This window comes from Orbicella franksi, chromosome 14 (assembly GCF_964199315.1).
Source record: "Orbicella franksi chromosome 14, jaOrbFran1.1, whole genome shotgun sequence".
Lineage (NCBI taxonomy): Eukaryota > Metazoa > Cnidaria > Anthozoa > Scleractinia > Merulinidae > Orbicella > Orbicella franksi.
In genome coordinates, this window is record NC_138158.1 from 885,520 (window position 1) to 913,464 (window position 27,945).

At 38.8% G+C, this 27,945-nt stretch overlaps 3 protein-coding genes across 4 annotated transcripts; all 3 read left to right on the top strand.

The window, feature by feature from the left end:
- The first annotated feature begins 206 nt into the window (after positions 1-206).
- Positions 207-11,128, top strand: LOC145467930 (uncharacterized). 2 transcript variants are annotated; one of them, XM_081451566.1, is made up of 12 exons: positions 207-335; positions 2,561-2,800; positions 3,332-3,712; positions 3,983-4,321; positions 4,480-4,638; positions 5,324-5,411; positions 5,853-5,897; positions 7,121-7,168; positions 7,624-7,785; positions 8,402-8,584; positions 9,023-9,136; positions 9,685-11,128. In XM_081451566.1, exons 1-12 carry the CDS (start codon positions 278-280, stop codon positions 9,692-9,694), a joined length of 1,827 nt encoding a protein of 608 aa, XP_081307692.1. In that variant the 5' UTR covers positions 207-277; the 3' UTR covers positions 9,695-11,128. The 2 variants fall into 2 exon arrangements, with proteins under 2 accessions (XP_081307692.1, XP_081307691.1); XM_081451565.1 differs by lacking the exon at positions 9,685-11,128 and having other exon boundaries at positions 9,023-9,396.
- A 114-nt stretch (positions 11,129-11,242) lies between these two features.
- LOC145467959 (uncharacterized) lies at positions 11,243-19,552 on the top strand. The gene is made up of 7 exons (XM_081451609.1): positions 11,243-11,684; positions 12,803-12,838; positions 13,089-13,403; positions 14,089-14,388; positions 14,872-15,174; positions 16,489-16,794; positions 17,388-19,552. Exons 1-7 carry the CDS (start codon positions 11,645-11,647, stop codon positions 17,606-17,608), a joined length of 1,521 nt encoding a protein of 506 aa, XP_081307735.1. The 5' UTR covers positions 11,243-11,644; the 3' UTR covers positions 17,609-19,552.
- Positions 19,553-19,591: 39 nt separating this feature from the next.
- On the top strand, positions 19,592-27,513 carry LOC145467936 (tolloid-like protein 2). The gene is made up of 7 exons (XM_081451575.1): positions 19,592-19,719; positions 20,603-20,641; positions 20,833-21,210; positions 22,168-22,551; positions 23,519-23,950; positions 24,603-24,947; positions 25,827-27,513. The coding sequence occupies exons 1-7, from the start codon at positions 19,662-19,664 to the stop codon at positions 26,015-26,017; spliced, it is 1,827 nt and encodes a 608-aa protein (XP_081307701.1). The 5' UTR covers positions 19,592-19,661; the 3' UTR covers positions 26,018-27,513.
- The last annotated feature ends 432 nt before the right edge of the window (positions 27,514-27,945 follow it).

Consider the following 27,945-nt stretch of genomic DNA (forward strand, 5'->3'; position numbering starts at 1 on the left):
CCTTTTCTCAACCTCTCAAAACGTTCTTATGAGTATCTTTTACTTTAAAAAAGTCAAAGTCTTAAAAAAAAATCAAACCCCCCTTCGAGGCTTCGCCCTTCGCCATTTGCCTCCTTTTGATAAGTCACCTATCAGTTGAGCATAATAGAGTTGCGTGACAACCATGGGATGAGACGGAACACGTCACTTTCCGTTTCAGTCAGAAACTGAAAGGTCATAACGCAATCGAAAGTGAGTTAAATTGTTTCTCTTTTGCAACCCTTTTAACGCTGTGGAGATGCTGTGGTTGCAAGCTATAAGTCTAATAACTATTTTTTATAGCTTAAAATCTTCAGGTAAGTTTTTAGTAAGCTTTAATTCATGTTGACCTTGAAGGGCATACAAGGGAGATATCGCGGAGTGTCTCATTTGATTTGACTCATGTGCCTTAGGTTCAAGCCGGAACAGGTTCTGTTCTTTGTTCTAGAATGGTATACTGGATATTTGAATAGCTAAAATACAGCGTTTTTTAGAGGACGAAAAATTCGGTCAATTGGAAAAAATGAAATCCACGAGGCCTAGGAGAAGAATTGATCGTAGGAATGATAGTTCCGTGGCTAGATGATGAAAGTCACAAACATTGTTAACGCATAATTGCATGCATATGATGGTATATAGGAAGTGGAAGGAGAGGAATATAAGAATTTGAGATTTAAAACGAATATTTAAAGTCTGTTCCACATTGTTACATGAGATGACTGCTGTGAAGTGTAATCCTGACTGGCAAGTATTAAGACCTTTAATATCCACCAATGGATCTACTTTTACTGATTATGCAGATTATATAAACGGTATGTACAGTAATTGTTCTGCAAGTGATACAACATATCATTCGGGCGCTTTTCTTCTTAGAAGGAATTCACAGTTCTCTTTTCAACGTTTCGTTTAAGAGTTTCATCCTTGGCTACTGGTTTCCTGTTTTGGCTAAAACGTTGCGTGACGGTCGAGGTCGCTCTATACGCGAAATGCTAAACTTCTTAAATCAGAATTTCGCTTCTTTTACCTAATCGCATCTTTTTGGTACGCTGCGGCGGCATATAAGGTGAATTTGGTCGAGCCATGTTCCGTATTTTGGCGAGACATGGTCTAGCCAAAATACCCAATATGCCACCGAAGCGGACCAAAAAAGGAACGATCAAATTTACCGTTCCTAAATTCCGGCAGGTATATTTTGCAGGGTGCAGGGTGCAGGTTGCAGGTTGAAATGTAATTATAACTGGAAAACCGCTGACACTTGAAAGAACGTACAGTTGGTAGAATTACCGTGACTGTTACATGACGCTGTTTACAGTCGCTCAGAAAGGTGGCTTCCATTTAAGTGCCAAACCGGCCGAAGCGATGGGAGGAGTATATTTCAATGATTTTAAGCCTGCAATTAATTATTGTTTTTGAAGAAACATCTGAAATATCATCTGAAATATCTGCTGAATTTGGTTTCTTCCCTGTGAGTACCAAAATGAAAGTACACTGAGCTTGCGCTAGTATATTCCGTCGGTTAAAATCTTATATTATTTCATTTCTTTATTTACTTGCTTCATTTGTGATGGCAGTCTTCTGTTGTTGAGGGAAGACTCGAGCCAAATCTGGAATCGATGGAGACATCTGTGGAGCGGCCATCCAGATGGCTTTGAAGAGATTTCACCAGTCTCTGCGTGTCGATCGATAAGTACTTATAGCGGATCGATCGTGTTTTCGATGGACATGAGTACATCGCCCAAACCAAGTGCGATCACAAACATGTTGGGAAGCGTACGAAGTCTCTGGTTTCTGTACACGGCGTAACAAGTTAGAAGATTGCCAAAGAAGGCCTAAATATTAATAACATCGTGTTTTCACTACGTGAAAGAGGCGAACTACTTTATGTAAGAACCCCTGACGAGTATATAGGTTATTAATTATTTTTAGTGCCAGCGGTTTTTCAGTTATAATTAAATTTCAACCTGCAACCTGCACCCTGCACCCTGCAAAATATACCTGCCGCCTAAATTCGGCCAAAATTCGGGAGATATTCTTCTACTTACGGTTACCAGACTCTAACCAGTTATGCGGTGCGCGCGATGAAGAGATTGGTACGACTCAACAACCAGTGGAAAAACTGGTGAAGGAAATAAGTTTTGAACAGTTTATAACGGCTTCAGTGATAAATGTGGTGGCAAAAGTTGTGTAAAACCCTTCTGTACAAAACTGTTATCAGTGAATTACAGTATGGGTCGAAAAAATTATTTTCCAAGTATTGGCCCGAAGAACTGGCACATTTTGACCCAACTTTTATAAAATTGCGCGCTTAATTCACTCACGGAGAAATAACTTAGCTTGAAAGTGACCATGTTATCGCAGCCATATCATCTTAGTGACTTGATATCGCAGAATATCAGGACGGTAGACACGGCTTCTTGGCTAATTGCGATTTGGTACGGTAAATTATTTGAGTCATCTGGTTATTATTGGTTTATAGACTACATTCTAGGTCGGAAATCAAATCGTGCCATATAATCGAAATAATTTGATTTAATTTTTGTAGACTCTGTTCGTTGGCCTGCTGGAACATACGGCTTACCCAAACCTGTATCTGGGTGTCCTATAGCTGATGGCTTTCAATGGGAGGAAGGATGGAGATCCCAGGATTTACATGGTACACATTCAAATAACGCGAAATCCACTGAATTTCATCTTGATGGAAAAGTTGATTACGAGAAAGTAAACAGATCGTTCTGTATTAGAAGTACAGCTGACATGACAAAGAGGCCCAACTGGCCACCAGGTTGGTAAAAGACTGTCTTAGGAAAAGAAGTGTTTGATGATAGAGCGGTTTTTCAATTGAGTAATCATTGCAGCCATTTACAAAAGATAATAACAATATCTTTAGTAATTATACGTAGATGACGCAAAGCGCGGGAAAACGTGTGCGTACGACACTCAAATGGAAACCGCTCTAGTCTTTTTAGCGATAAATACAAGATTGTTAAAGCTAGTAGACATTGAGGTAAGCAATAGTAAAAATCAGCAAACAACTACATAAATTTTGTATCTTCTGATTCAAGGGTAACACCTTTAATTAGTAAGTTATGCTAATACCTGTTGGTAGCCGTAGTACCATAAACAGTGTTGATATTGTATTATACGTAGCTGCAGCTGGTAAGTAGTGTCCATATTGTATTGTAAGTAACTGTAGCATTGTTAGTAGTGCAAGTGACCGCAGTACTACAAAAAAATAAATAAATAAAAAAGTAGACCAAAATCAAAACAAAAAGTAGCCATCTAACCATTGATAAACATTTAATACTCTCTGCAGGTCAGTACTGTATATATAAAAAGGGAGCATGCCCGAAAGATTTGACAGGAGGAGGTGTCTACTGGGATGACGACGACTCAAAAAATGCAAACAGTAAAGACGGGGTTCTCCCTGGTGGTCGATATTACAAAAACACATGGATCTATTTTTGCTGTAAAACAGACGGAAACAAAGCCAGTGCTGTACTCCTTCCTTCTCAATCTCCATTTTACCTGCTGGCTTACAAGTCAGCGAAATGTCAGATGGTCATGTGGACGATAGCAAATCTGGAGTGGATATATTATGACACAGAACACTCGAACAACAACGACAGAGTCTTCAAAGCCTACCCCCACGAGGCTGGAAAACGACACCCCACGATTTACTACTGTTACTACCGCGGTAAGAGAACACATCTAGTTCAACTGGTTACATCGTTTATTCCTTCGATTAGGTAACTGATGTTGAGTAATGAGAGAGAATAATGTTTCCATGCAGGTTATTGCTGTTTATTTTTTGTCTAATTTTGCTTAGAGATACGCTAGTTGACAAGATTTGCTCCAGTCTGTCACTGAGGGAGTTCCTCAAAATATTCAATTCTGGGTAGGAGGCAATCATACATTAAATCAACTTTAATCATTTCACTTGCCACTTTATTTCAATTTTGTGCAGGGTGTGAAGTAACCCTTACCGCAGTCAGCGGCACTTTCCAGTCACCAAACAACTCAGATGCACAGTACTGCTCCTGGACGATCACGGTTAACAAAGTCCAACAAATCCACTTGACGTTTAAGTACTTTAGTGAACAGAACGAAAACGGGTTCGATGAGCTACAAGTGTATGATGGAGAGAACGCAACAGGGGTGATCTTGGGAGTGTTTAACGGCAGTCATCCTCCCCCTAAAGATGGAATTTACTCCTCGTCAAATCGAATTTTTGTTATTTTTAAATCAGATAAGAATAGCTCTTACACTGGTTTTAAAGCTGCATATTATGGTTCTAATTTCTCGGGTAAGTCTTGTTTAATGACTTTGGTGGTCTTGCATAAGTAGAAACGCTGCATATAGTGCGGGTGATATTGTTTTTTCAAAGTTTCTTGTCACATTCTAATAAAATCATGAGTATAACTTAATAAACATGTATTGCCCTTTTTTTTTCTCCTACTATAGCGCCCTACGTTACGACAACACAAAGCCCGGAGATGACAAAATCACCCTCAGGTACTCCTAAAACAATTCCTACGGTGAAAGAAACGACATCTATTAGAGAGCCAAGACCAACAAAGGAAGGTGGAAAAAAAAATCAACGTGGACAAACTGGGGAAAAAGGTTTCGTACAACAATAGGGAGCTTAAGCCCCGTTGATGGCAACTTCGAGGACGACGCCTGTTCAAAAATGAATTTATAGTTTATCAGCGCAATTCGCAACTATCTAGAACTGTTCAATACACCTATGGCTCTACAAACGTGCTCAGGCTAAATATGCAATGTCAGCGTTCAATTGCAAATGGAAATACGAAAAATTAGCCGTTGTCGTTCGCGTTCCTTGGACTACGCATAACTTTTCACGTTCTCGTTTTGCAGAGGACGGCAAAGAAATGCACAAAGATTTATAACGCACGTGCGCAGCGCCATTGTTTTGCTCATTAAACCTTTTGTTTGGTTACGTTCTCGTTGCCGTCGTCGTCGTGGTTTGCTTAAGTTCCGTAATATTGCTTTTACAGCCTTATGAACTATGCAATAACTGAAGATAAAACGCGCGGTCTGATTGGTCAAATACAATTCATTGCTATACAGTCAAACCACAATCTGTCGATCTAACAATTGCTTTTCAATCCGGGTAAACCTGACGTTTCCATTTATATGAAGCTGAACTTCTTTTAGACTAATTATTACTCTTGTCAGTTTGTATATATTACTGGTATCACGCTATTTGTCAAGCCAAGTATCACGTCACGTTCCCTTCATAATGTCGAGCCTGGTGAACAATTCTTTTAAATTTACTGTCTTGCAGGTTTTAATGTCGTAGCTGTTGTCGTCCCCATAGTATCCATTTTCATTTTAACTGTCCTACTTGTAACTGGATTTTTCTGCTGGAGAAGGTATAAAGAGGATGTATGATATACAGATGCTTCAGAACAGTCAATTTTTGAAGATAAGCAAATGACTGGCGTTTTTAACTGGCGTCAATCGTACGTATCATAAGGAAGTCCCAGGAATGTTCATGTATGGTCGTTACGTCCTATTACAGTATAATAGACAAATCAGGATACTATCTTATCGGCTACATAACAGACGACCATGGTTTATCATAACGTTTTATCGGGAAAATCCATCTTAGGATATCGATGTACTTTACAAATATAGTGCAGGTCTCCACGTTAGTTTTTGGAAATTTTTTTTTCAATATTATGTCTGTTTTCTCTGTTTGGCTCAAAAAGTGTAAATCGAGCTTATCAATTAAAGAATTTTGAGGGACTGCTTGACACCCTTTTAATATCATTTGTTTGACTGGTTTTTTTTTTTTTTTTTTTTCCTCCCAGGAGGAGGACGAAAAAAGAAACAAATAGTGTACTTTTTTCAGCAAGGTACTTAAAAACATAGTTGATTTTAGAATCCTGTCTTAAGGGATATAATTTGGAACAAAAAGAGTTGATGAACTTGAAATAATAATAATTATAATGCATGATACGCGACAGCCTTTGCTGAAAACTATATCTTTTAAGCGAATAAAAAATAAACCGTAGCTAAACACTAGCACTTTTATGTGAAGTATCAAAATGTGCTGTTAACTTCATCTTAGTTCATTTTTCTTGGAAAACTTTGTACCTTAGGGCCTCGAATTGGCTCGAAAGTGTAGAAAAAATAGCTGCTTTGTGCTCGACGAAGCTTTTCCGTATACTAAACGCCAAAGTTAACAGTATTAGGATTTGATATTATAGGTACAAGAAGTGTTTTTTTTTGCGGGGGGGGGGGGGGGGGGCGGTCAAGAGTTTTTATACAATCTGTGCAAAATTCCCTTTGAACGTTGAAATCATTGTTCCATGAATTGTACCTTTTCCCCTGGGTGTAAAACAACTCTTAACAAAAGTAAGTTTGACCCAATTGATTTTTGACATTATACCACAATATCTCTTTGTCCTCCATTCTTCTATTGTGTAAAAAAGTAGACAACTAATTTTCTTTTTATTGATAAATTGCTTCACTCACTGAATTTTTAGGCAAGGAAATAGAGATCGTTTTCATAACTCTACTCCATATGCTAATGATCTATGGCAGCAGGAAGAATTTACTAAATACATGTATGTCAATTTGACAAAAACGCACGTGGTGTACCCATGTTACTGCGAATTCTAATTGATGGTTCCTTTCAGCCCGCGGTTGTAGAGTTACAAGTCGTAATTTTCAGTGATTAAACTGATTAAATGTCATCTATAATAACTAATACTTTATTCAAATACAGAGTACAAAGAGTATATCTAAACATGACAGTCAACAAAAATCAAGTTTTAGTCTTAAATTCGTATATAACGCCTTTCGTAAGAAAGAGTTGCACAAATTTATAAAAAAAAATGTAACATAACACGCGAACATGACTATCGTTTATGTTTCTATTTGGAATTCGCAGCAAAATTTGACTTGCTAATCTAAGGTATTTTACGCGCGTTTTTGTCAACTTTGCATATTTAGTCGGTGTTTCCTACTATAGTAGATAATTAGCATACAAAGTAGAGTTATCCGAAAGATCTCTAATAACATGTCGACGTCCTGCTACTCTTATTCTATTATTTTGTTGTTAATTTTTTTTTAGGTCAAGCGATCAACGCCCCATCTCAGTTGAAAATCCTTACTACGGCCGGTGAGAATCACGATATAAATAGTCAACTAGTTAGTTTACCGTCCTACACAAGCTAACGGTCAACTCTAGCCTACCTCAGTCTTTTGATAGACAGACCGTATAGTGCGTAATTGTATGAAGACATGATTGATCATCGCAGTTATACACACAACTTAAGCAGTTGTGAAATTACATGTAAAGCCCGAACGGGAACGGGAATTGGAACGGGTTCGAACCCGTGACCTCTTCGACACCGGTGCAGTGCTCTACCAACTTAGCTATCAGGGCAACTGGGAGCTGGTCATGATGGTGAAGATACACGTGATTACATGAGGTGCGGAGTTCAAATGTAGATCTTTCAAAGATTCACTTGTAGGGTGTAATGCTATTGTACATGTTATCTCGCCATGCATACCTTGTGCAGTAAGTTGTGTATTTTTTTTATTTTTGTGTATTTTTTTGTTTTATCTGTACAGTGATGTCATAATTGCAAACACAAACGAGCTGTACACTGAGCCTGTTATTGGACACGCAAGAAAGAATGAAGCGCAACATTACAAGGATCTAGTCAAAAAAGATCAAGATTCACTCTACGATACTGCGGCCGATGGTGTTGCGTTGAGTCCCGTCTATGACAGGTTTAATTTTTTGGAACAAAACCTATTCAAAAAATGATACATAGTTAAATAATAGATTATGATTGCTTTGTCTTTGGCTCTAGTTGTCAATATAATGTTCATAAAAACTGTTACATGTAAAAATTTGTTGCGAATTTTTTGTCTTCCCCCGCGCAAGCATGCTCTAATACTGTCACATTAACGCGGTATTTTCTAACTGACCCAATTAAACGTATTTGTTAATTTAGAATTAAGCATAGCGCTCTGAGGTCTGAAACACCTCACCTATTTTCCGGGAGGAGAAACGGTAGCCAAATGGTAGACGCGTGGGAAGAGGGATGGGCCCCAGGCCGAGGCCACTGGGTTGTGTTCTTGGGCAAGACACTTTACTCTGTATTTTCTCTCTACCAAGGTGGAAAACCTGACGTCAGGGACCTTAATCCTGGTGTAATCCAGTCCGCGGGACAGGACAAATATTTTTGGTCGATTCATGCCATGGAAGCCGGAGTATATGTTCTGGGAACATTTTTTGCCGTGAACAGTTTTTGTAACTTGTACTATTTGCAGATTCTTACTTGGATTAATGTACTCTGATGTTCAGCTTTAAATTTAAAGGGTTTTTTTGCTTGTATTGTAGTGATTTGGTTGTCGCAAACACAAACGGGTCATGTTTCTCCCAAGACGAGTTGTACACTGAGCCGGTCACAGACGACCAAAAAAGGAATCTTCGGGCACATTACATGGGGCTAGTCAAAGGGAATCAAGATTCATTGCACCAGAGTGCGGCGGCTAGGTCTTCGATAAACCCCGTTTATGAAAGGTTTGATTTTCACGAACAAAAACGTTTTAATAGTTAGATTTGTGGGCTACATTATGAAATTATGATTATATTGGTTTGGTGTGGTTTGGCTTCGTTTCCTCGGACTGTCTCTATGGTGTCCTATTGAAATATCACGATATTGTGAGACGTTTCTGACATGGGCTTAAATTGAAGGAAAATTTAAAATAACAACTCCTAAAGGTAGGAAAACCTAAAAGGAGTAATAATCAACATATAGGTACAACTGAGGAAAATTAAGACGGATTATGAACAACAACTTCCAGTGTAAAGCCTGGTAAAATTTGCTTTACAATGTGCCATCTGTGATCAAGGTCCTTTTAAAAATGGTACACAATATCTTGTACCTACATCCTTTTTCTTGCCAACTACTTGCAGTTATTTTCATACATTTTTTGAGAAATTTGCGTATTTCTTTAGCTCCGACTACAGGAATGCAGAGGCGGAACCGCCTTTATATATGGAATTAGAGAAAGAAACTCCCTTAGGGGAAGACGCTGCTGCCGATGCTGTGTTAAACCCCATATATAACAGGTTCGTTTGCCTCTTTTTAGTGAACTTTGAGCTATTTTATTTTAATCGACTCCTCTCCTCTCTCGGCGGGGACTCACAATTTTTTCTTTGTCCCATACTCTTCACCAAGTGAATAAAATTTACTTATTTGAGTTGGACTAAGTTTAATGTCAATCACCTTTGCATTTATTTATAACTATACTCGACGCTTTCGTGTTTCGTGTTATCAACCTTAGCAGTAGATAAAAATAAATAAATAAATAAACAAATAAATACGGTAATTGACCATTCCGACTTTTTAAGGCTTATGGAAACAAAAAATGAAACAAATAATGTAAATGAAGATAACTTTGTCAAAAATTCCAGCTCTATAATTCTTTATGCAGAACTTAGAAACATCAAGTAATTACTGTTACCATTACTCCCGTCAATGTCCTTTTGTTATTTAGTTTCATTCCACATTTCTATAGAGCTATATTCAAATTCTCTCTTGCCTTTAATTGCCTCTTGCAATGTATTTAATGGTTTCAAATAAGCTTTATAAATGCATGTTTGCCTGTTGTTTGCAGCTCCACGTGAAGGAAGAACGATGAAGGTTCCTTGAGAGAGGGAAGGCTATTTTCAGACAGCATTGCACTCCGTTAGACCCGCATTTATAGTTAGAGTTTACTATATCAGTGTGAAGTTAAACAGTTTTATTATGTTAGTAGAAAATTCAACTCACCAGGTTTTAGAGATATTTTCTAATTAATTTATAATGCTAGACATCATAGGCAGGATATTATTGCATAAAGGAAGGATGATTTTTCCGTCTTTTTTGACAAACTTGTTTCACTTTTATCAACATATAGTTATTGTCGAAAGGATGGGTCATTCCGTATAGAGTGAGGAGTACAAAGTACAATGAACGTCCGCCCTATCCCATCAGTATCTAAATTTGTAGATAAATCCAAAAATATTTTAAAATATTAGCTCATCCATACTGTGTAAGCAACTACAGTCAAGAGCGTAGGACAAAGAAGAATAATAACACTACGAAAGCACGTATTTTTGATAATTTCCGTTTTCTTCATTATAATTTTTAAGATGCATTGTCACGTTAGTGAATATTTGCCATTGAATGTTTAATGGTTGTAAAAATAGTCTTCGGTAGGAATAGAAAGGCTGAAGAATAAGAACTTTTTTAAAAATAGCCTTTCTCTCTTCTTACAATATAGACATGAAGCATGAGATCATAGTCCATTGCATAAAGCAAGCCCTTTAGAAATTAAAATCAGGTGATATCATGCTTTCCATAATCCAAATCCAAACAAACTAAAGACAACCCCTACGACTCCCCCCAAATATCCTTTCCTTCGCTACTTCATCCTTCCCATCACTTAAACCAGTTTCCCTGTGTCACTGAGACTCTTTCGAAATATCATTTAAGAAGCCTGCACTCTGTGCGCTTACCCCCGACCCCTTTGATGATGCCCTCAATTTTCCAGACGTTGTAATTTTCGTTCAGTACCTGGAAATGACTTAATACTCTAGCTTCCTCCTATGCAGTTAAAGCTGCAATAGAAAGCGAACCTGTCTACCACTACAACACACTACTGAAAACATTCTTCTCTAGTAACTTATAGTCCTAGTTCTTCCCGGGTAAAACTTGTCTAATCACAATTGAGAGGCGTTTGCTCATTACATAGTTTCATGTCTCTTGTATATTGCTTACTATATTTCAGAAGTAACTGGCTTTAGACTGTAAGACCATAGCATCGATCACTGTCTCTCTGTCACTCATGTGTAACGCGACACAGTCACTTAATCCGTCACATGCGCCGCATTGAACAACAGCCAAATTACTTCCCTTCGACCCTGACCCTAAGGCGATGGCTTTTGAAGACTGTGACTGTCGAAGGTTTTTCACTGGAAAGCTCTTTTTGTTTTGGGTTGAAAATCAGAAATGACTTTTACCCAAATGTCTTTTAGTTGGAAATAACTCTGTACTGCAGATATTTCCCGAAACCAAATAATTACCCTAATCAATGACTGTAAAACAGATGTCTATGATCCAGACATAAAATGATATGTGTGCGAAAATAGCCGCACAACTCTCTTCGAATTTGGTATTCGGTAAACTTTTGAAGTAAGAGGTTCCGGTGTCACGCAAAAAGCTCAGAGTTAACAGCGATTTTTTAAGTCATGAGTGTTTCAGTTCATCGAACCGAAGAGACGGGTCAATTCGATCTATCCATTGACATGGACACTCATAAGGGAATCAACAGCTGCTGCACCTCGATTGCAGACGAACCTTTAAAATCAGTGGAGCGAAAAGTAATGAGAGTTTTAATCATCCTGGCGGTCATTGTGTTCAACAGAGTCCTGTTCAATTAAATCACTTTAGCCAAAAACTCTTCAGGCCAGTGTCCACTGACGATTCATACGTCATAGGTCATCTTAGTAACAAACGAAAATGCATAATGTAACACTTATGATAGCAAGCAGAATCACAGACACATGTTGTAAACAGTGTGAAATTCCATAGCAATGAATTGCTCAAGAGCAGTCCAGCTTATTCTGTTAGCAGGTATGTTAATCGTGTTATTGCATCATGGACGCAAGTTGCACTATAGACACTGTACGTTAAAATGTATTCACGATAACGACGAACTTCATTCCATCGCGTGGTAACGTGTTTACAAATAGCATTTATAAGATGTTTAACCTTCCAATTATGTGAAATCTTTCGACTGAGAAGTCCTGTCCAGCCTTGAGCGATATTGTTTTAGTAGCCAACATTGCCTGTACTTTGGTACAAAACGCGGTGCCTCAAATTGTGGGATTGTTCACCCGGGGTTGTTCAACGACGAAACTGCAGATCGCTCTCATGCACAGATTTTAGCGGCGTGCAGCTTTCTTTTCCTTGGCAACACAGAGCTTCAAAATCGCGCCATAGTTTGTTTAGTTAAGGAAAGACATTACGTTATTTTCCCTCGTTCTGAATATAGTAGTCCTTAGAGCGATCATTTAACATTGTGCCCTATAAGTTAAAAAGTGCGAGTACAAAGGGCCATTAGCAAACTATTAATGCGGCGTAATTGTGGTAGTGCATGTAGGACAAAGCAGACAAAATGATTCAATTGTCTGTTCACGCACAAGTTCTATTTTGCCGAACGCAGCAGGCTCTATTCGACCTTTTACTTTTTACATGGAAACCTTCTGTGGAATTGTTTTGGCATGTCAGTGGAAAGGAAGTGATTTCTCTTTAGCTTCGCTGCTGATGCATAACGCTTCGCGATGGCCGCTCAAGCTGACGCTCTGATCACTCTGATATGTTTTTCTTGCAATCTACTCACATGTAAATCACGTTAATTAAACAAGGCGAAGGCAGACTAGAATGACAGATTACTCATCCGTGTTCAGCTTTGAAAGCAACTGACTGCGTGACATAGTCTGAAATAATCAAAGCGTTTATTCACGTAAACTGAAAGAAACCCGAATAAATCTCAACTTTCCTGGAACCTACTTTTTCATATTCTTGGGGGAACCTGAGCTGATGTATCCAGAATCATGTAATCCCCGAAATTAGATAGATTTCCGCCCCCGTCAAAATATGAATACGCCAGGAATCTGTCACACAATGGAAGGCGCTACGTAACTTTCTAAGGGAACTCTGATTTTAAACATAAGTTTTGAATTTTATAGGAATCATTTTGTTAAAGACGTGGGCGAAGGATGCAGGTAAAACAAATACTTTTGTTGTTGGTGTTGTTGTTGTTTTTATGTGTTTAACTACTTAAGAAGTTCATACTGCAACGTAACTGTCACCGGCGGTAATTTTGTTTTTACTCCTGAATGGTCAAAAGACATCTTATTTTTGCGCATATTGCATTGGTGAAAGCTCGTCACACCAGGTATTTTATAACCAAATAAAAAGAGCTTTGGTTTCAAAAGTGATTCGAACACTCTAATAATTTTCTTTATGTTTTAGTTCGTTTGGTTGGAGGCCCCTCGGCTGGAGAGGGCCGAGTTGAAGTGTATTATTCCGAAGCCTGGGGTTTAGTGTGCGGTGAAAACTGGGATATGGTGGATGCCAGTGTTGTTTGCCAAATGTTAGGCTATGGTGGAGCCTCAGCACATTTACAGAATATCACCCTGGAACAGGAAAATGACACGAAGTGGCTGAGTGACGTGCAGTGTATTGGAAACGAGAGTTCCCTTGCTCAGTGTGCTCACACTGGGTGGGGAAAACACAGCTGCAACATAAGTCAGGCCGCGGGTGTCACGTGCTTTGAACGACGCTGGGGTGAGTTTGTTTCATTGTCTATAGCAAGAGAGGATAAGCTTGTTCATTTTGTCGTGCGGATAATTAAATTTGGTAAAAATAATTTCTTATCTTCATTGGTATGACTGCACCGAAATTGCCTCACGCTCTGCATAAATTTGCAGATTTCTCCTCTAGAGAACTTCGTAATACCTATAGGTATTGTGGAGAGTATTTATACGACCTTCGCACTTGTGATCGTCCTGGTATACGTTCATGCCCGGCAAGTTGTGTTCAGAGTTCCTTTTTTGCCCCACCCACCTACCCTCAGCGACGGAAACCTCCGTCCCGCTATACTTCTTCCTTATTTTAGTATCTCCGTGTGTACCATAGAGGTGCAGCATGGCAATGAAAGTTATTCTACTAGTGCCAAGAATTTAAACTTAATTGGCATAACTAACAATTATCCTGCAATATCGTGAGGAATGCTGGCTTATACTTCATAGCATAGTCTGAAAAACTGAGAACTGAAAATTACCTATTCAGGGCAGTCAACCCTAGCGCATTTTAATGTTAGATTAGCGTTTTGCAAAACGAATCCTTAAGTCTTGTATTAGTGACATATAACTAGGACAATTGGCCAAAAATTAGTATCTTAATTGAATAATGCCATGTAATATCCAGAAGTTATTCAATGAATATATTCGCTCCATTATTGTTGTTTTAGATATCTCCTCAGCGAAACCGCAGTTTATTTCAAGCACCCTAGACACCATAACCATGAAGTGTAATGTGCCTGGCGTGACGCCAATGCAGTATACGGTACAAATATGGTCAAATGCTACTAAAACATGGCGTGACACTAGATGTAGTCATGACAATGCGAATGGTTCGTGTGTTGTAAGAACGCTTAATGCAAAGGTCACTGTTACGGGTCTAGCTCCTGGGCATGCGTATTACTTCAGATTTGTTTCTCCTTCCCTGGAGTCAAGCCAGGTATCAGAGTCAATGGTAACCAAGCAACTAGGTAAGGTGCTGAGTCGAATTATTTGTGACTTATTTAGGCTGATTTTAAAACGTTGGATTAAAAGCAAGGATTTGATATTTTTACCCATTACCTGTGGTGGTTCTAACCTTAATTGAAACGTCGGAAACACTATTATCAGCTCTTTAAAAATTCGTTTTAGTCAGCCCTTTAGGTCTGGTTAAATTTTAGGTTTTCTTCACTTCCAGCTTCGCAAAACAGTTTGTAAACAGCCTGGTTGCCCGAGACTATTATGCAGACACAACCCTCAGAATCCCTTTACGCAAGTGACTGGGACCAGAACACGGTCTTTGCTTAAGAAAAGACCCAGCACTCATTACAACACAAATCCTGATATTTTATTTCAAACCCCGATGACCTAAAGAGCGAACGAATCACAACTGCTGTTAGAAACAAACAACAACAAACAAACAAAAGAGCGAAGAAAGAGTTCCCATGTAACTTAGTACACTGTTTATCTTTAAGGTTATGCCACAGCACCACGTTTCGTTTCAAGTTCTAAAAGTTCTATCACAATAGCCTGGGAGTTCAACACATCAGTGCCCCACAAGAACTACTCAGTAGAAATGAAATGCTGTCAGGAAACGACATGGACAGACGCGCACTGTACAGAAAATCTGTATGGCCAAGGTTGTACTGTCAGTAATAATACAGCGACTGTGATTGGTCTAAAAAAGGACAAGGCGTATTACTTTAGAGTGTACGTGGTTTATAGCAATTGGACGAGTGTAGCGAGTGTCTCAAGTGAAGCAATGATGATAAAATCCGGTAAGTTTTGTAAGCTTTTACGAGGGTTCTATCCACAGTAATCATAAACAGTCACCTGATTGATTTTAGTATTATTGGTTTAAAGTAATGATTGAATTACATACATATATACATACATACATACTTTATTGTTACCTCCCCGATGGGGCTTTTCAGGAACAATTACTTAAATTACTAAGTTACTAATAACTACACAATCAAAATTAATCAAATTTAAAAAAACATTTACAACATTATCTAAACTTTGTAGTCGCGAAAAATACTAAAAATAAATGAAGTTTAGGGAGTATTTACAAAATTGTCTAAAAGCTTATTCTTTAAGATACGTTTAAAAACTTGAACTGAACAGCTTGATTTTAAAAAGGGGTCTAAATTGTTCCAAAGGCCAATAGTTCTTTAATAAAATGTTCTTTGTCCTGAGGCTGTTTTAAAAATAAGGTATATCAAGCTTATCAAATTACATGTATTTTGTAAGAACATAATCGAGTCAAAACAATCAAACACTTTGTTGATCAACTCTATGAACAGGTTTAGTCCATTTTCAAAGAACTGATCTCTATCGACAATGCAGAACGGTCCCGAGATCACGGGGGGGGGGGGGTGGCGGGTGGGGGGGGGGGCTCCCATATAAAAAGGACTGGGATGCTCATCGTACCTTTTAGGGGTTAAAACACAGTTTAGATACTGTTAACTACTCCGGATGGCAAAAGTTTTATTGCTTGAACACACACACACTAATAAAGAGTGAAATGCCGAGCTAAACCTACAAGTTTTTTACTTATGTAAATCTTAGAAAGTTCCAGAAGTGTCTCTGCATATATTTGGGGTGCGGGACAATGCATACTAATTATCAAACACTCTGCATTACGACTATGCCTGAAAGGTGACAGAATAAATAGAACTACATAAGCTGATTATGTAACAGATACCTCTTAGGGTGTTCAACCTTAAAAGCTCTACAGCAGGAGCTTTTGCAGTACCTTTTAGGGTATTGAGCCGAAAAAATGCGACTGGAGGTAGTGTGTTCTTTTTAGAATTGGTACCTCTTACGGTTGAAAATCGTTCTGGGCCTTACCCAGAAAACGGGATCTTTGTACCTCTTATATAATTAGGGATTCTATTTTGAATTTCCGACGAGCACTCTGGTCCTTTTTATAGGGGAGTCTCCCCCCACCGGGACCGAGACAATTGTGTATTGTGTTAAATTGCCATAACCACATTAAAAAATTAAAACTCTTTAGTCAGTATCGGTTATTTTCCGGCGCGTTTGCGGGTTCATAGATGAGACTGTATGTCATGATTTTATTTTTTCAGGTATTTTCCGTAAGGGTAAAATTTGGATCGCCTCACTTTCTTCAGATTGTGTGACGTCTCAAGTAGGTGACGTAATAACTATGTTTTGTCATGTTCCTGGTGACACACCAAATCCCCAAGTTTACAGATGGACGAAAGGGGATAGCACGATCCTTGATGACAGTAAGGATGGCGTATTAAATCTAACGATATCTTCAGCTGATGACTTTGGGTTGTACTCGTGTCACGTGATCAATTCTGGGGGTAACGCAATCTACAACATTACCATTTGCCAGAAGACATCTATTAAAGAGAAGGTCACGCAAGGTATATAACGTAAATTGTAGAAAGAATCAATTCTCACTGACTTGATTTAATTCTCAGCTAGCATGAAGCAGCTAGTTTCCCGTGTAGAAGTCTATCCTGATTCAAACTGCTATCAGAATGTTGATTCGGTAATCTAGGCTATTGATCGTCCGCTTTTGACATTAAAGGAGCTCAGCCACGGTTTGCGCATATTGAAAAGTTTAGCCTCAATTTTTCAAATTCGTCGTTTGTAATCCGTGTCAATCTTCTCCATCCTTAGCCATCCTTGTTCCTTTATGGTTTATCATTATCTCTTTGGTGTTTTTCTATCTTATTAAACTGTTATTTTCAGGTTTCCTACCATTTAAAGGTAATTTTGTATGTGGCCAAAATAACTTAAAATAACGTGACTGAGCTCCTTTAAAGTGCATACGAGATTAAAGTTGATTCCTATTGATAAAGAGACCCAACGAGACTGAACCTTGTTGGGTTCTTTATCATTTCAGTGCCAAAGTTACCTATATAAATAATCATGCAGGGTATAATACCCTTCTTCACTTTTTCTTTAAAATCACTGGCTCGTCACATTCTTTTGTTTTTCCTTTTCTTGACAGATTCCATGAACAGTATAGTTATAGCCATTATAACAACTTCTTTTATATGTTTTGGAATATTTATTGTTGTATTGATCCTCTTAAAAATGGCTCAGATCTACCGACGAAGGAAAAAGCAATCAAAGGAGGCACGACGCGAAGAGATGGCCATGCTTCATTACAGACAAAAGTCATTCAGAAGTGGAAACAACAACGAAGAAGAGCTTGATTTAAATACCTAGTCAGCGTACCCCTTCTCTGCCACACATTCTCCATTAAGGTCACAAGGGATCCCTCCTTCATGGTCAATGCCATGAATTAGAAATCAAACCGTGACACCACGAAGTGGAAGTAGCGAATCGTCAATATGAAGTTTGAAATTAGATTCAATATGTGTACATGTAACTACTGCTTAGCTCCAGTTGGTTCGAATATACTGAATACCTCTCTGCTTCCCCTACTATCCTTCCTCTTAACACCGATTTCAACTCGCCGTTAGAACGTAAACACTTTATGTTTAAGGATCGTAAAACACAACAAAACAAGTACAACTCACACAACAACTACCAGTCATATAGTGATCGATTTGATAGTGCGCTACCAAGTTTAGCGGAGTGTTGTTTTATCTAGTGTAGTTATCTTGTTATGATGCATGGGAAATGAAATTGATAAGATGTGAACTCATTTGTTACTAGTATTGTGATCTGAATGTGCCTTTCAATACAACGAGGCTGTTCCATGATAGAGGCGCACGAAACACAAAGCAAGAGTCTTGGGGAAAATGGCTACACCTCTTAATCTATATTTTTATTTCCAGCCCTCTGTACTTTTAGACATTTTTTTATCACTAATTTCACCCTGACTGCAACTCAGACCGTGTTTCGAAACTGTTCAAGGTTTTCCTGGTATGACGATTAAGCCGGTCTAAATTCCAAGAGGACTATGTGGAGGCGTCCAATTCTCTCCATGCCCCCTGAGACTTCCCTGTTGAATTGTCGCTCGTTAAATTCCCCGAGTTGTCTGTATTTCTCGCGCTCCCCGATCTTACGAGAGAGTACACCCGGTGTGTGTGTGTGTGAGGGGGGGGGGGGGGGGGACTCCCATATAAAAACGACGGGGGTGCTTGTCGTACCTTTCAGGGGTTAAAACGCGGTTTTGGTACTTCTTAGGGTGTTCAGTCTCAAAAGGGCCACAGCGGGAGCTTTTGCGGTACCTTTCAGGGTATTGAGCTGAAAAATATGACTTTTGAGTATCTTCTTGGGGATTTTTTTCAAAATTTCGAACGAGCACCCCCGTCCGTTTTATATCAGAGTTCCTCGCCCCCAGGAGAGTGCATACTGCGCCAGGCTGGCGGACATTAAAAGACTGAGTGGTTTCGCATGTGACCCGGACGTGAGATGATTTCGACGAACCCTGACTCCTTTCAAGTTGTCTCTTGTGAGAAAACTCGATGGGAACGAGCGACATGAGAGAAGCCGAGAGAAAACGATGGCAGAAAGTAGTTTTTGGCGTTTAACTGTCAAAGTTTTGGTTGCCACTTGTTTTATCTGAACATGAATCCCCGACGTTTAATGAATGATTAATATTTTCCAGCTTAGTTAGTCCGAGGATTTGCTGGCGCGAGATGGCAGAAAGAAAGATCACTTTCTGAGAGGAATTTGAGCAAGGGGGGCGAGGAAGGGGGGTAGAGAGATGATAAGTATTTGGGGAGAATAGAGTGTGTCGAAAATATCTGAAATTTGAAAATTAATCACACGGTGAGTTATATGCCTGTCATCTCCACTGGCGCTTCGTTATCTTGAGACGGGCAGAGGAAGACTGGGACAGAGCAGAACTGTCAAATAATAGAACAATAAGTAGGCTTTTGTTGATATGTCAAGGTGAACGCGCAATTCATTGTCACATTTGAACCGGAAAAAGTTCTTTGAACACCGAAAAAACGCCAAAAAAATCGCTCAAACGGAAAACAGCAACAGATGACCATAGATACCAAAAATACCGAATTAAAATGACCAAAACCGTTATAGCGAAATTTCGAACGCTCCACCAAATGTGTACCCAACATAGATTGAAGTGACAATTTTAGAAGCAGGAAGTATTCTGATACGAGAGACCTCAAAAGAATGCCACTTCCTCAGCGTCTTTTTACTTTTAAAAACAGCATTATTATGATTACACTCCACTGTGGATGACGTTACCTTCATAACATTACGTCAATCATTAATGAGCCTTTCTCCAAGGTCAGGCAAATGAACATTACAGACTTTCAGTGTACGATTTTAACGGTCGCCTGGCATGCATGGGAGGACATACAAAATGATTTGGAAAACACTCGCATTGCTGGGTTTCACAGGTGAGTAAAAGACACAGGACAGAGACATCAGAAACTAAGGAATTTGACTGAACTTTGCAGTTTATGTAAATATAACTTCACTGTGATCAAAGCAGGCGATAGCAGGACATGAGGCAGAGGCTCATTGCCTTCTCTTATAAAGGTTTATGATGCTGTTAAGATTTTGAATGTGAGGACACGACAAGGTTAACACGAATTGATAATACGTTGTCAATGTGGCGTTATTTAAACTCTCTTCAGTTAATTGAACGAGAAAGTATATTTATAATTTATGGCATATTTTCACAACACGCTCATTGTCCGTCACAACCTACATAGCTTTTTGTCTCGTAAGACGATAAGATTGGGACCATCAACACAAACAGTATGTGATCTACAAAGAATATCTAGTCATAATTTGCTCCACACTGTACATTGATGTTGAACGGCGGCCGTTCATTTGCCCTCGTTTGCATTCACCCTGATATCACACTCCCTGTGCTGCAGCTGCCGTTAATCATCAATCATTTTACTCTATTCCTAAAATTTTACTTCATAGCATTTCAAGGCATTTATAACATAATGCAGTTAAACTTCGATGTTCATCGTGATGTTGATCACGGTTGACCATCAGCGAGAAAAAGTGGTTGTAATCTTTGTATGCTAGCTGTGTTCACAGCAAACTATCCTGAAAGATTCTAATCCGACCTTGATTTTTGGGTCACGCTTTAACTGCACGTAAGGTTGCTGTGACAAGGTGTTTTGCCAAATGTGTCATAAGTCACGCTTGTCACGCGAGGAGGGTAACTCGGTAGTCAAAGAAACCAATCATAGATCAAGGATTGAATACCCGCTCGTTTGCAAAAGTTTGAATTCTAATTTCTTGCCTGATATTGAATTACAGTTCTCCTACAGTGGAAACCAACCTACGGTGAATTGTTGGGTAAGTAACAGTTTGTAATCTACTATACTAAGTCTGTAGTGCCTTATTTCTATTGGTACATGCTGCTGTAAAAGTTATCTTTTCCTACCAGTTGTGGGTACCCACACTATGTAGCCACCCTCAAGGGCCCCAAATGACATAGTTACTTGTTTGCATACTTAAGTTTGTTCTTGTTGTTTTTTGTTTTCAAGATTGCACTCCGTCAATGGCCAATAGATCAGTTTGGTTGTCAAGTTTCGGTACCTCCAAAAACATTTCAAATCCGACATCATTTTCCTCAAACGAGTCAGTATTCTGTTCGTGGAAAGTTTACGTTGACAGGGGATTCCGCATTAGAATTCATTTCAATTCTTTTGATGTGAAGAACAGTTCAAACTGTTCTCAAGCTGTCGTGGAAGTAGCAGAAAAACAAGGAGTTGTCGACACAGTGCTGGGTCGGTATTGCGGTTCGATATTGCCCAATGACGTGGTCTCCACTTTCAGCTTTGTTACAGTCATATACACCGCATCCACCGGGTTTACACAAACGCATCCGGGATTTCATGCCTCTTTATCACTGGCACCAGCAGGTAATATAAGAAATTTACACCAACTTAAAGGTGGTGGTTTTTAAATTAATCACCTTAAGTCCGGGGTATCTAAAGTCTAAGTATAGATGCCACTGGAATCCGATCGGTCAAAGTCTATGAACGCACAATCTGTTGGATTCTGATGATCTCTGCTGTAAGGACCGGGGGTTGGACCACCTCTCCTACCCGTTTCTTATCATGAAGCGCGTACGTTTAAAGGTTTAAAGTAAAAAAGAAGTACAACAGTGAAGAGAACAGAACTCTGCATGACTGTTGCCGGACTGTTGCCGCTCTGTAGCCGGAACGAAGTCTCACCGAGATGAAGAGTTGTCTTTTTCATTTAGCATTCTCACGTCAGTTTAACCTCATCATTTCAATTTTGTTTCCCTATCTTAAACCTTAGATACTTAATCTCTCATTGATCCGTAAATGTCATTGACTATCTCAGTTTAGACAAGTAAAATGCATTCAGTAGATTACAGGTAATGCATGAAATGAGCACAAATATCGCACGATATTTGTCGTGGTTAAACAAGTTCTCGCAAAGCACAGTTCAGAGTCTAGTTTTCATGAAAGAAAGCAAAACGTTGAAAAGTAAATATCTTAGTGACTATGTTGGTTTCTGATAAGAAAAAAAAAAACAACAGCGTGGGAGGTGGGGATAGTCTCATTGGTGGCAGTCACTTTGGTTGACACGCAGCGCTTCTCTCAAAGGAAACTAAGGTCACCGTGCGGCAACCAACGATAGACAGGTAACTCCTGATGTCACTAGGAGTAACAAGACTCCTAGCTACTTCGTGTCATTGGCAACAACGATTCAAATGCCACGGACAGAAACAGACCTTTTTCCCTAACCTTAGTTTTGAAGAGTCAATCAATCAATTAATCCTTTTTTATTTCTTAGCTTACACTTTACTGTTGGACTGTATTTAAGTGTATTTTTGTTTGTATTTACAGATAGATGCAGCCCTTATCATACCCTGGAAGCAAACAAGAATATCGTCTTGAGCGGCACCAGTGGCACGATTAACAGTCCGTTATTACCAACTCATAATCTGGAGTGTCGCTGGTCTATCACAGTGCCCAGCGGTCACCGCATTAAGCTTAGCTTTAGCGTTTTTCACCTTGGAGCAATTGAAGCACAGGCGGACTGTGAGAAAGTGGACCACATTAAGGTGCGAGATGGCAACAACGTAAATGACCCTAATTTTGGGACATTTTGTGGTAATGTGGCTCCTTCACCTATATACACCGTAGGGCCTAAGATTGAGATAACGTTTGTATCGAACGAAGACAGAATTTTACAGGGATTCTCCGCCAGGTTTGAGTCAATATCGGAAGGTAAGCTTATTTAGCATTTTGGTTTTAACCATTTTCTATAAAATAGTAATACGTAAAGATAGGGAAAGATACGTCTATTTAAGGGCAAATTAAGGCCTACTAAAGGAACCATATTAGACTTCATCAGCGGTTTTATAAACAACAGATTTTAGACTAGAACTATTGTGGATTAGAACCAGCATTTTTATATTGACCGCGAGCAAACCTTTTTTTTAAACCATGGACTGCGCTATTAGTTAGGAAAACAGGAAAAGGAAAACAGTTAGAAAACAGTGCCCCTTATGATGAAGGATAATAACATTGGTGGGTGGATGTCAATTAAACCCTTTTAGGTGCCACAGCTGTCATGTTTTAATACAATATTGCTTTTGATAAGGGATAACTTTGACAATTGGGAATATACTTTGGGACGTTAAAAACTACTTAAAAAGCTTTAGTAATCGCCCCTTCTTGTTTCCTGATTTTTTAAATTTTTTTATATATTAACGTGATTTGTCTCTCTGTGTGGCTTGTGTCTGTGTGTGTGCTTTTGTTCTGTATTTACCTGATCCTAAAACTATATTATTGTAAGTATAGATGGCCTGTTTTTCTAGTCCCTTATGATTATCTCAGTACTCATTTTCTCTTATTTGATTGTCTAATTTAACTTATGTGGCAACTGATTTGGTACGAATGAAGTATTTGTTGACATCCTTTTTCAAATGCATGTTTAATATTCTCTTCATTACTTAGCCCAGAAATAATGCTCGCTAAGTTTTACCACTCACCATATGTATTTGTTACATATATTTTTTGGTGGTAAGCATGTCCCATTATTCGTTACATGTCTCATATTCATCAATTTTCATGTGTGCTCGCTGACTCATGATTTCAAATAGGCGTGTCTCCCTCTTCTCCTCTCACATATACAGTGTAGTTTAGAGTATAGTGAACAGTGCATGTAATTAACATAAACCTTGTGTTTTAGGTGTATGCACTCCTGGAAACAGAATCGTTCAACTTAATCTGACCCACAATTCAACGGGTCGATTGTCGTCGCCGGACTACCCGCTCCAATACCCCTCGGTCAGTGCGTGTTATTGGCGACTGCTGGCGCCTAATGGTTTCCAAATAAAGCTTCATTTTACAACATTAAACATTAAAGGAGATTGCAAGGATGACATGAATGAAGAAGACTGGGTGCGAGTGGATGATTATTTCGTCACCGAGTTTGGTCGAGTTTCTTCCTTTTGGGGCAAATTCTGCAGGGGAGCTAGACCACCATTAATTTATTCAACGAAAAATGAACTTCAAGTGTTTTTCACTTCTAATTACACTAGCAACAGAGATTTCAAGAGTGACCAACAAGCGGATTCAAATGAGGGATTTTATGCAACGTATAAGGTTACTCCACAACAAGGTAATGAACGCATTCCATTTCTAAAAACCCTTCATAGTCAGTCATGTAAAGGTCAAGCTTTCCGATTCCCCTGTCTATTGATTTTCTTCTTTGTGTGGATGTATGAATAAAGTGCAGATGAAATAATCCAACGTAATATCAAGTTAGAAGAACGTGTATATTCTTGCGAGTGTGCACGCGTGCGTGTGTGTGTGCGTGATTGCGCATGTACATGTGCGTGTTTTGTTTTAACATTGAAATTTAAAAAGAAATAAGGATTTGCTTTAAGATTGTTGTGTAATTAATCATTTTGTGCTATTAATTTATGGTGCAAAGAAGAACGTTTTTGAGAGGATCAAAAGCATATGCAAAAGGTAACATAGTACGATATCAAGAAAACATAATTTACTTTTGGTAATACACTGAATACTATAGTAATTATTGCATTATAATATTATTATAAAATAGTTCAACGTTACAGTAAGAAAATTCCATGTCATTATTATAATATGACAGAAACAAAAAATAACATTAGGCAACTAGTGGAATGTATATTTATAATGTACTGACCTTGCTTTTTTTATTTTCCAATTCGTCTGCGAAACGCTCCTGAAACAAACAGAGCCAAAATAAGTTTTTGAGCTTTGTATAAAACTTCACTTATTTCCCTTAGGTTATACAAGCCGGTGTCAAACTGATGTCAGCCCAGGAAAACCCATCAAAGTGAAAGGCAATGCGGGTTCGTTAGTGAGTCCCGGATATCCAAATTCTTACCCAATCATCACTTGTACCTGGAGTATAGTCGTTCCAAATGGTTACATTGTAGAAATGAATATCAAGGATTTTGAAATGAACTGTGCTGGAGGCAGTGAACTACAAGTGGGCAAGGATCACTTTTGCGGTTCAAAGAAACCTTCCGGCCTTTTGACATCTGAGTCCGACTTGGAAATAAAGATGATCTCTAAGGTGGCGCAAAATAACCGCGGTTTTCATGCGACGTTTTCAATGACGAAGAAAGGTTTGTGATCCGACATTTTGCACATTGTTACATGAATTCCTGTTTAAATGTTTCGGTTTATGCGTGTGGGTATGGTGTAGTCTGGGTAATATATAAAAACATGAAAAATTAATAACATAAATCACACTCCTCCCGATAATAAATTTACATTCTAGGTGCGCATTTAACGATGACTAGTGTCACGATTTGGTGACAGTGACTGATTTTTTTAAATTCAATTCCGATGGATTGATACTGACGCAAATATTGCATACTTCCTCATATAGATATCTGCTCTTCGTCAGCAACATCCTTCGTACAGCCCGAGAGTACAGAGCATGCCTGCATGTTATAGATTTGGCAATATACGGCTTTATAACTCGTAAAAGTAAACCACCAAATTATATGATCAGGATATCGATTAATAAAGGATAATTGCCAATATTGGTCCACGACTTTTATCTTCTTTAAACCTGGTCGTCACTTGCTACACAAGCATAAGTATAAGCAAAAGAAGGTTATGCGCTAGTGGGGACGGCCGCGACATAATCATAAGCATAAGCCTACTTCTTACGCTTATCCTGATGTCGCTGTTATGTCCAGTGAGGACATGGTTGGCATAACCATAGTGCTCGCTGATTGGCTGAAGGTCTTTCTCTTATGCTTATGCCAACATGTTCACAATAGACATAACAGCGACCTAGGCATAAGCTTAAGCATAAGCATGAGGAGAACGCAAGGTTTTGATATTCTCATGCTTATCCTTAAGCTTATGTCGCGGCCGTCCTCACCAGCACATAAGCTTCTTTTATGCGTATTCTCCTGCTTACGTCGCTCGTGAGGACCGGGCTTTACTCGAATAATATCGTAGACGTAATGCCAGTTTGTTTACCTTTGTAGAAGTCGACGTGGCGTCCATTGTTCCTTGGATAGTTATTCCAGTTGTGGTGCTGGCGATATGTGTGACTATGATTGTCACGTGGAGAAGACAGAAAGCAGCAGGGCGTGGCCGCCGAGGATCGTCATTCAAAAGTAGTATAATTAACCGGATGAGAACCCAATCGACTGTTAGCCAAAGCAGTCACATCTAAAAGGAAACGAGATAAGAGTATTTTTGTCATAGAGTTCTACATATTTGAAATGACTCAAACCATGCAAGACGGCCATACGATGGTTATTAAAACCAAAGAATGCATTAGTTAAAGGAACGTTAAGCCGGAAGGTGATGAAATAAACAAGATATATTATGTTCCATTTGACGAACTAAGAAATCCATTCATGGTAACTATGGAAACAGTCCGAGCGTTCATATTGAAGCTTTCCTTTTACGATTCTGCAGACTTATTCAAAACCTTCGAAATAAATGCACGTCCTGATTAGTCAGTGAGTATATCTTATTAACCAAGCGCGAGGGCCGTATTGGGAGAATAAATCGGCCGGAGACCTTGACAGTTTGGACCGAGCAGCAAGGTCGGTACAAAAAAAAAGACCGAGGGCCGATATTTTCCCAGTACGGTCCGTTCCAAGCTTGCTTAACAAGAGATTTATTACACGACTGAAAGTACCCGAAAATCTTCAAGAGCGATATTGCGGGATCATTCGGGACAGTGCCCGGTCCAATACTTAGAAAATATTGGAGCGGCAATGGAGCTTTTTAGTTATTGGTCCACTGAACTAACCTATAGTCGTATAATAAGTGTTAATTACTGCACCGGTATATAAAGCATCAAGCCACGTATTTCTAAAAACGGAAAAGTGAAATCGTCAGAATCTATGTAATTAAGACCGGCTATCCAAACCTCGTTCTCGGTTGTGATTTTCTTTGTTTTAACTTGATGAATTATTAATAGATTGAGAAGTATACATGAACCGATTTTTTCGGAACAAAATGTGGACATTTTGAGGAGACTTATAGCATTAAAGTGTATAAATTTTACAGACATTTAATTGCACTTATGTGTAACATTTTGTGCAGGTTATTTGTGTGCATTTTACTAACATGCATTCTACTGTTCACTTTTTTCTGAGATTTTATTGAGATTATATTTGATTGGTTTATCAACTTAGGCCTGTCTCTTTTACCCCGTGTTGATTTTGCAGCAAAAATGTGAAGATTTTCCTGAGATAGAGTTCAATAAAAGGTATATATTCTACAGACATTGTCTGTTCTCTTCTCCAACATTTTGTGCATTCAATGTAACTGTTACTAAAGCCTGGTTTTCACTAGCGACGCAAGCACAAGCGCAAGCACAAACGCAAGCAATAGGGATTACCCAAGTGGAAACGAAATTCGACGCAAACACAAGCTGCAAGCAAAATCATCCGAACCTTCCAAACTGTTTAGGTGCGAGGTAATCTTTATCCGGTATTTCATTGGCCAAACATAACCACGTGTGGTAAATATCCTTGAGCTTGTGTTGCGCCTGACCAACACCCTTGTCGTAAGACTTACCGAACTACTCAAACTGTGGAAAGGCAAGGTCTTTCCAATTTAGTTTCAAAAATAACCTCTTCGTTATCCAGAATAAAGACTATGCAGGTCAAAATCAATGTCTCCTCAGTTCATTATAAGCTCTTCTAAGTCGAAAACAACCCTTATTATAATTGTCAAGTTACAATTACCTAGACCAACGCTCTTTTCGTTAACCTTACCAGGCCGTTGTAACTCTAAGTAGTATTAGTGTAAGTATTGTTTGTAAGTAAGTAGGCAAGCAGGGAAACTGTACCACTGAGGTAAACTGTACCACTGAAAGTTTAGTATAGTTTAGGAGAGTAAAAAAAGTAGTGCGAGTATTAATATTGCAATTGGCGTAAGTAATCGTATTATTAGTGTTTTAAGCAGTGTGAGTGACATTAAAGAAAGGTCCAAATCAAAGTCTGCGCAGGTCAGTATAACTCCCTTATGAGTCCAAAACGACTCTCAAATACTGCCATTTAAAAACAAATGGTATAAAAGTAAATACATGATCCAGTACGCGAGTACGCATTGTGGACCTATTTTTCGAAAGAGAGGTCTGGT

Bases quoted from the DNA above. Each gene is read 5' to 3' on its own strand.
- LOC145467930 (XM_081451565.1), top strand. From the start codon at position 278: ATGCTGTGGTTGCAAGCTATAAGTCTAATAACTATTTTTTATAGCTTA. The intron at 5,412-5,852 runs GTATAAAGAGGA...TTTTCCTCCCAG, and splicing joins GGATTTTTCTGCTGGAGAAG to GAGGAGGACGAAAAAAGAAA. The intron at 7,786-8,401 runs GTTTAATTTTTT...CTTGTATTGTAG, and splicing joins TTGAGTCCCGTCTATGACAG to TGATTTGGTTGTCGCAAACA.
- LOC145467959 (XM_081451609.1), top strand. From the start codon at position 11,645: ATGAATTGCTCAAGAGCAGTCCAGCTTATTCTGTTAGCAG. The intron at 13,404-14,088 runs GTGAGTTTGTTT...TTGTTGTTTTAG, and splicing joins GTGCTTTGAACGACGCTGGG to ATATCTCCTCAGCGAAACCG. The intron at 14,389-14,871 runs GTAAGGTGCTGA...TTTATCTTTAAG, and splicing joins AATGGTAACCAAGCAACTAG to GTTATGCCACAGCACCACGT.
- LOC145467936 (XM_081451575.1), top strand. From the start codon at position 19,662: ATGCATGGGAGGACATACAAAATGATTTGGAAAACACTCGCATTGCTG. The intron at 19,720-20,602 runs GTGAGTAAAAGA...ATTGAATTACAG, and splicing joins CGCATTGCTGGGTTTCACAG to TTCTCCTACAGTGGAAACCA. The intron at 20,642-20,832 runs GTAAGTAACAGT...TTTGTTTTCAAG, and splicing joins AACCTACGGTGAATTGTTGG to ATTGCACTCCGTCAATGGCC.